This window comes from Equus asinus, chromosome 8, assembly GCF_041296235.1.
Source record: "Equus asinus isolate D_3611 breed Donkey chromosome 8, EquAss-T2T_v2, whole genome shotgun sequence".
Classification (NCBI taxonomy): domain Eukaryota; kingdom Metazoa; phylum Chordata; class Mammalia; order Perissodactyla; family Equidae; genus Equus; species Equus asinus.
The window spans coordinates 10,677,445-10,685,075 of NC_091797.1; the positions used below are offsets into that span (position 1 = coordinate 10,677,445).

General features: G+C 39.9%; 1 protein-coding gene across 49 annotated transcripts in view; it reads left to right on the forward strand.

Annotated features, from left to right (window-relative positions):
- Positions 1–6,628, forward strand: part of DST (dystonin) — a 438,190-nt gene extending 431,562 nt beyond the window's left edge. For 42 of the 49 annotated variants that reach the window (XM_070514637.1, XM_070514639.1, XM_070514651.1 and 39 more), the window contains 4 exons: positions 875–1,074; positions 1,482–1,592; positions 4,372–4,495; positions 5,358–6,628. In XM_070514637.1, the coding sequence (XP_070370738.1) occupies positions 875–1,074; positions 1,482–1,592; positions 4,372–4,495; positions 5,358–5,620 (698 nt within the window). In that variant the 3' untranslated portion in view covers positions 5,621–6,628. The remainder of the gene's footprint in view (positions 1–874; positions 1,075–1,481; positions 1,593–4,371; positions 4,496–5,357) is intronic. The other 7 variants (XM_070514647.1, XM_070514654.1, XM_070514655.1 and 4 more) reach the window with 1 other exon arrangement.
- Positions 6,629–7,631: the final 1,003 nt, after the last annotated feature.

The following is a 7,631-nucleotide window of genomic DNA, read 5'->3' on the forward strand; positions in this document are numbered from 1 at the left end:
TACATTCTTGCTTTCATCATTTATTTTCAAATAACACGCTTCCTCCATTGCGTATGGCTTAACTCATATCCAACTGAGCTGGTGCTTCCAAATTTAAATTGTGAAAATTCCACACATCCCGGTGTGTGGCAAATGTAGGGTTCTAGAAGTGATCAGACACATGCTAACACGTTGCTCATCTGGCTCTGGGGGCGTGTCCTCCTCGTGCATATGTGTTCGTATGAGTGTCGCATCACTGATTACCTCATGTGTCCTTGGGTCTGGTGTTCGTTATTGCATGTTGGTAAAACAGAGTTTTTCAAGGCATAAAGTAAAAATACTAGCTGCCTCATTGAAGTGAAAAACCTGGAAGTTTATGTGTTGTCGTCTTGATTAACAAGCCATCTCTCATTCTGTGTAATTCTGTTGTTTAATTAATCCCGATGTTAAAATACTGGCATTCTCCTTACCTCCATAGTACATGCAAAAGACACAGTCCCTGCCTTCCCGGCTTGTCTTCTCGGTGTGGGGAAAGGGTGTTGAAACCATGTGGGCATCAGTAGCTGGTGGATTAACAATATTTTAGCATGAGCTTTCCATTTTCATGCTGACTCTTTCTTTAATAGTGATTATTCTTGCTGGTGTCTAGTGTTAGAACAAACACTTTTTTTGTTTCTTTCCCAAACTTACCTGTATCCAAAAGGAATGCATTGCAAAGGAATGCATTTAACTTTTTGTTATGCTGAGTTGGAGTTGGCATGGCAAAAAGATGTTCTTGAAATCCTCAACGTGATCTGTGCTGCCAGGTGGTGCTTCTCCCCGTCAAGGATTGAGCACTTTTTTTTCTCTTTTCCCCCTTTTGTTTGTGTCCATTGTTGTGTGTTCCATGCTCCAGCTAAAGGAAGGACGAACATGGAACTTCGGGAGAAGTTCATCTTAGCGGATGGTGCCAGTCAGGGCATGGCTGCTTTCCGACCCCGGGGCCGAAGATCGCGGCCTTCATCGCGAGGAGCTTCGCCCAACCGATCAACTTCTGTGTCCAGTCAGGCTGCCCAGGCAGCGTCCCCACAGGTCCCTGCCACCAGCACACCCAAGGTAGGCCTCGGGCATGAGACGTTTTCCTCCTGTGTGCAGTCAGTGGCCTGAGCGTGCTTTGGAATGATTTAGGACCGTAGAGTTTGTAGGACCAGCTTTCTCCGTTTCTGTCCCTTCTGACAATATGGCAAATGAAGGACTGTCTTTTAAAAAAAATATGCTTTTGCCTTGTGGCCAGTATAGAGACTGTCTATTTAGGGCCTTTGGTTCCCTATCAGACTGATTTTTTTTCCTAAAGCTTCATTTGTTTTTTTGGTGTGTATGATTTGCCATCAAATCTTCCCACTTATTTTTAATTATTATCATTCTTACTGTGAAATGTGATTCCTTGCTATGAATATCTCTTTCTGTGGCTTTGTTTTTTTATCTGCTGTCCTTTACGTTTGATTTGCCGTTGTTCCATACAGATTCTCCATCCTTTAACACGCAATTATGGTAAACCATGGTTGACAAACAGCAAAATGTCAACTCCTTGTAAGCCAGCAGAGTGCTCAGACTTGTCCGTGCCGTCTGCAGAGGTATTGTAAGGCCCCGGCTCCCAGGCTAACAGTCTTTTTCACTGAAACATCACCCACTAACATTGCTTCACCTCTCCCTTCGTATATGTACTTTTGATAATACTGCATCTTTCTATGGACTTCTATGAAATAACTATCAGTCAACCCAGCATTTCCAGGAGGATGTGAGAGTAAGGGGTTAACAGAAAAGACAGTTGATAGCTTCTCGATTGGATTGGTATCAGGTTAGCATAGTCACACCTGCAGGCTCTGTGTCTGCATTGTGTTTTTGTTTACTTACTCATACATAATTTTACTTTTCTCTCTTGGGAGAGTGAAATACGGGGCGGAGATTATACCAGACCTAAGTAAAGTTTCTTTTAAAGGTGATGGTATGCTTTTGCTTCCAGACATAATCTGGGCAAGAAATGCAACAAACCCCCTTTAGATGAGAAGCGGGATCATTTGCAAGAGAATCCATTAAATTAAAAGAATGTTCATTGAGTGTTCACTATGGGCAAGGTCCTTCTGAATATCAGTTACTTTTATTTCTTCCCAAGAACGCTGGGTAGGTGAGACGTATAAGGCTTTGAGTTATCACTGCAGGGGGTTGGTATGCAAAAAGTTGTCTATCATTTTCAAAAGGTATGTATCTTTATTAGACTTTAATGATATTATTACTCCAGCATGCTCTATCTTTTTAATATGGCATGATATATGGAGATAAGATATTTAGATGATAGTCATATATTGGATCATTTACATTCAATTGAAAGCCAACCATATATTTTTAAAGAAACTTCTCTGTAAAAATGACAAACAGCAGCAGCAAATAATCACGTATTTGATTAGAATCACAATAATTGTTGGGGGGAAATCCCCAAACAACTTTTATTGAAACGAAGGCAGTATTTCATGTTAAAGGCCAGGACCCTTGTATAAAAGTGATTTAGTGCCTTTAAAAAGTCCTTTTCAAAACACTTTCTTATGTATCATCTAATCGTCACACCAATAATAAGAGGTAGGGAGAGAAGATTTCGCTACCCTCATGACTCAGATGGAAATACCATTCCTAACAGTGGCAGAAGTGGGGCAGAAACAGCCCGTTCTTCAGCTCTTCCTCATTTCCACCCCTTCCCTCAGATGGGAGAAGTTAGCATTACATGCGACTTCTCGAGATATCTGTCACTTGTCGTGGCTCTATTGTAGCAAAAACTGAGAACAGTTTAAGGAAGCTCAAGCAACATGTCTGTTTTCAATATTTAGGGCTATGCTGCTCTGTTAGTTCAAACTTTTTAAAAGTAGAGACTCCCAAAAATTAAAGTCTAAGTGTGTTATTTTGACTAATACAGAACTACCTTTCATTTCAAAGAACCTCATCAGACAAAAGCCAGCCAACAAACAACATACAACATACAACAACAAACAGTATACTTCTGTGGAAGGATCTTTAAAGTCTTAGGTAGGGTTTGTGACAATAAAATCAAAACAATCAAGGCTTTCTGAGAGTGATTACGTCTTTCATGGTGATGAGTTCTGTCACCTTTGAGTGATATATTTCATAATTTGTAGGCCCTCACTTTCTCATGGATTGTTGAGATTCTTAGTTAGAAATTTAAGTAAATCAAAGTTGTCAGATCTTGGGCAAATCTCTTCCCTGGGCCCTCATTTTTCACATTTGTGAAAAAGTTGGGATTAGGTGAGTGTGAGGATTAATTGTAGTTATATATGTGAAGGTACTTTGAAAACTTAAGTATTATATGCATACAAATCATACATAAATTCTATCCTTAAATAGATGTGTAGACTATGTATGTAAACAAGTTATGAATATTATATTAATATTAATAAACTGTAACTCTTATGTATCTCAAGGTCTTACAGATGCTAGGTTAAACACTTAAAACCAATAAATGAAAAAATAATTTTTAAAAAATACACACGTACTTTCTACAGATTCATTTCCTCCAAACAGCTCCCTGACTATGAGTTCTTTGAGAAATATGACATCTCTTATACTTCTCAGGAGATTATTTTTTTAACTTTGGGAGAATTTTTTAAATGTTGTAGTGATCTGGAAAAATGCAATGATTTTAGACTTATAATAAAATTTCGTAGTTGTGATTGCTCTAGACATTCTCTATGAACTCATAAGAATTTGAGAGGAATTATCTCCTGACGATGCTTAAGTGTCTTGTATGTAAGGCCTATAAAAGGTGACAGAGCTAGGAAATGAAGTGACATTATACCAGGTTATAAATGTCACTTTTTTTTTTTTGCAGTGAAGTTTGTTTAAATGATGGCGTCTAGGCATTACTTATTTACTTATTGTTCTATTTCTGTTTGTTTATTTCTGCCTAGTTCCCTAGAAGCATGGGAGGCAGCAGAATATACAAGCACGATTTTTCAGGGCCCCGTCTTCTCTCTGTACCATGCCGCCGCCATCTTTTTGGCGATACTCTCCTACCTCTGTAGTATTCACTGACAATCTGAAAGATACTAATGTACTCACAGTTTAATTTGTCTTTTTTTCCTGCCATCTTTTGGGAGATCTCCATTTTTGTGTTTTCCCTTCAACGTGAATTCATTTTCTTTAGCAGGTTCTCTCTGAATTCAGGGGGACAATAAGAAATTAGTGGAGAAAAGCGAGTGAGCTCACTGTGCTTCCTTCCATTGAAAACTTTCTCCACCTCCTGAAGGGGGTCTAGCAGAGGGTTTCCGCCCCTCTGTAAAGTGGTGGGGGTGGAATGTTGTGGAACAGGAGCCACATCTTGACTGTCCTTTCACTGATTAAATACAGGGGACACCAATACAAGGAAGCAAGCTTCGACTTCCAGGATATTTATCAGGGAAAGGCTTCCACTCTGGGGATGACAGCGGCCTGATAACAACGGCGGCAGCCAGAGTCCGAACACAGTTTGCTGGTGAGTGCGGTGCAGTTCTCTCTCTAATGGCTCTTGCAGTATGATCTGAAGATTAAAGTCCCTTTTCTTCCTAATTGGGGAAGAAATTACGAATTCACGATGCTGTATTCTTATCAAGTGATATGTACCTCCAAGTCCTCCAGCAAAGATAGGGAATAAATGAGTCACTAGAAAATCCCTTTTGGAAAGTACCAAAGACAGATGAGAGGAGGACTGTAGAACATAAGAAAAACTACGACAGGATCCCACCCCTCCCAGCTGGAAGGGCCTGGCTCTTCCGCCTGCTTAGAAATTGCACTGGGCTCTACTTTATTGGTTGGAAAAACCCAGCCCAATGGGGCCTTATGCCAGTACTTCCTGTATTTTTTCAGCGAATGGTGAACCTAACATCTGGGCTTCTGGGCTTGGCAAGCATGAAGCTTCTTGAAAGTTTCAAGTCTTATCTTTTAAATTCCTATGTGCTTTGAATTACTTATCCTTGGGTAAAACTTACACATAAGAGTTTGCTCCATATTTGCCCTGCACACATCCCTGGGTGCACATGCTAACCCTTGGAAAGCATAATCTTAAATTATAGATATGTTCCAGATGTTTGTTTGTAGTAAGTGGAATCCTGTTTTAAGTGGGGTGAGCCCAAACCTATCTTTTGTTTGTAAAGCTAGCTTTTTGTATAGTATATCTACTTAGAGTGAGGCTCCATTCCCTTGTGGAATGGAGGAAGGCCATGAATCCACAAGTGTTTTCTGAGTGCTTACTAGGTGTCAAGAAAAATCGTTGAGATTAGAGGTGGCATTACGTTTCAAGAATCTGTTGCAAATGGACCCAGTAATAAGAGTGACCCATCTCTGCCCTCTCTCCTCAGATCCCAAGAGGACTCCTAGCCGACCAGGAAGCCGAGCTGGGAGCAAAGCTGGCAGCAGAGCCAGCAGCCGCCGAGGCAGCGATGCATCAGACTTTGACATTTCAGAAATCCAGTCCGTGTGCTCAGACGTGGAGACTGTCCCCCAAACACACAGGCCTACACCCCGAGCAGGTTCTCGGCCATCCACAGCCAAGCCTTCCAAAATCCCCACACCCCAGAGGAAATCACCTGCCAGAAAATTGGACAAGTCCTCAAAGAGATAGTGCAATTGGTTCCACCAAGGCCCTTCCTTGAGCATTATATTATTTAAGTTTGAAAGATGTAAAATATAATGTAGAAATTATTGTGAAATATTGCAGAGGTGAGTTTAAAATCCTGCAGATGGCCTTATTTGTGTATTTGTCTTTTTATTGTCTCTGTATAACTTTTGGTCAGATATTCTGGGGTTAATGTCACATCATATGTGAGGGGGAAGAAGGAGTTTAACATGCACTAACATTTCTGCACTGTAACGTGCGGAGCACACACTAAAATCAGTTACTGTACCTACAGGTAAGTCCACATCCTCTCTGACAGCCACAGCACTACACGGAGAACTAACATTAAGGATACCTCATGACATTCCCTTGCTTTTGTGGAAACTCTGAAAAGCCGAAAGACACACACGGGGGATCTGTTTCAGGATGATTTCAGTGTAAACTAAAAGACAGAGGGCAGAAAGACAAACACATCCACACACAGTTCTTTAAGCAGACTCTGACAGAAATCACCAGAAGTTCCTTTAAGCACTCGCCAGTGCTCTGATATTCAAGAACCATGCAGCATTTCTGTGCCATTGCTTCCCGTGAGGCCAGAGGCATCCTGGATATTAGACCTATTATACTTAAGAATATAATTATAAAGTGCATCAATATAAATGTGAGGTTTTCTTTTGCTTGAGTGGACTGTAGCACCTGTATCATTGAACTCATTTTGTATCAAAGCAATTTTGCTTGCAGAAAGCTACGAAATAAAATATGTCCCTTAACTACATTGCTATGGAATTAATTTTTTTCCCCCAGGGAAAAATCAGTGTATTTTTTTATGAGCAATATCAATTTGGAGTGACCAAAAGATACTTAAAAATGGGTTTATTTTGATTTCTCATCTGAAATAATCATGTTCTGGTATTATATCTATATTTAATAAATATATACATTTTAATTTATTATGTATACTCACATACTATAGAAAGATATTAGTATGCATTTAATAAAACATATTCACTTGAACATGTGGAATCCCTGATTATTTAAAGTGAACCTTTTCTGTTGCTTATTTGTTTTAAATAAAGTTTATGTGTATGATCTATTTTTACTAATAGTGTGACAGGCTAAGTTCGGGGGACATCAAACACAGGGATATAATATACAGTAAACATATAATAAAAATAACATTCACCACTCATTCCACACATATCTTTAATAAGTACCAGCCGTGAGCCAGCCACTGTCAGTGATCCTGAGGCTGCAAAGTCTCTGCCCTCTTATATTCAAGGGGAAACAGTAAATAAATAAACAAGTCACTAAAAGACATGAACTGAAACCAGGGATGTTCGACAGGGTGACTGATTTTATTAAGGTGATAGAGTGATGTTCTTCTGGCCTGTGTACCTTTAAAAATCAAATGGTAGAATTTTCCCAGATATAAAAATGGCATCAAAATATAACTGGAAGGATGGCAGATCGCTACTTTGGGCCTGACGGGTCATGACTTTCCCAGAACACTGTAAATTTATTTCAGCAAACGGCAGTGCTAGGGTCTGGGTTCCAGGGGTTAGTATGGTGATTTCCATGCTTGACCTTTTTCCTGGAGGCCAGCATGGAAGAGCCTGCAGTTTCCACTGACAGAAATTCCATGCTACTTTTAAGCGATAGAAATTCCTTCTTTGTCACAGCATGCGTCTCAGGTGGAAGCCCTCGCCGGAAAGGGAGATTCTAACCTAAGAGAGATCACAGGTTCTAACTCTTGCATGTGATTATGAAGATAGCATCTGAGAAGCAGCTGAAATGGTGGCTACTCCTTTGGTTCTTTGCATGTGATCACATTTCCACTTCAAAGACAAATTTATGGGAATGATTTTATGTCAGCCTATTTGATTGCCACTTGTGTTAAAGAGCTCAGGATTTTGCTTTTTTTTTTAGTAGTAAAATAAGCTTTTGGAGAAAGATAAACGGTTTAAAATATCTCCGGGAATTCTTAAGGAACTGCTCTGAGTTATCAGCAATTGCCCTC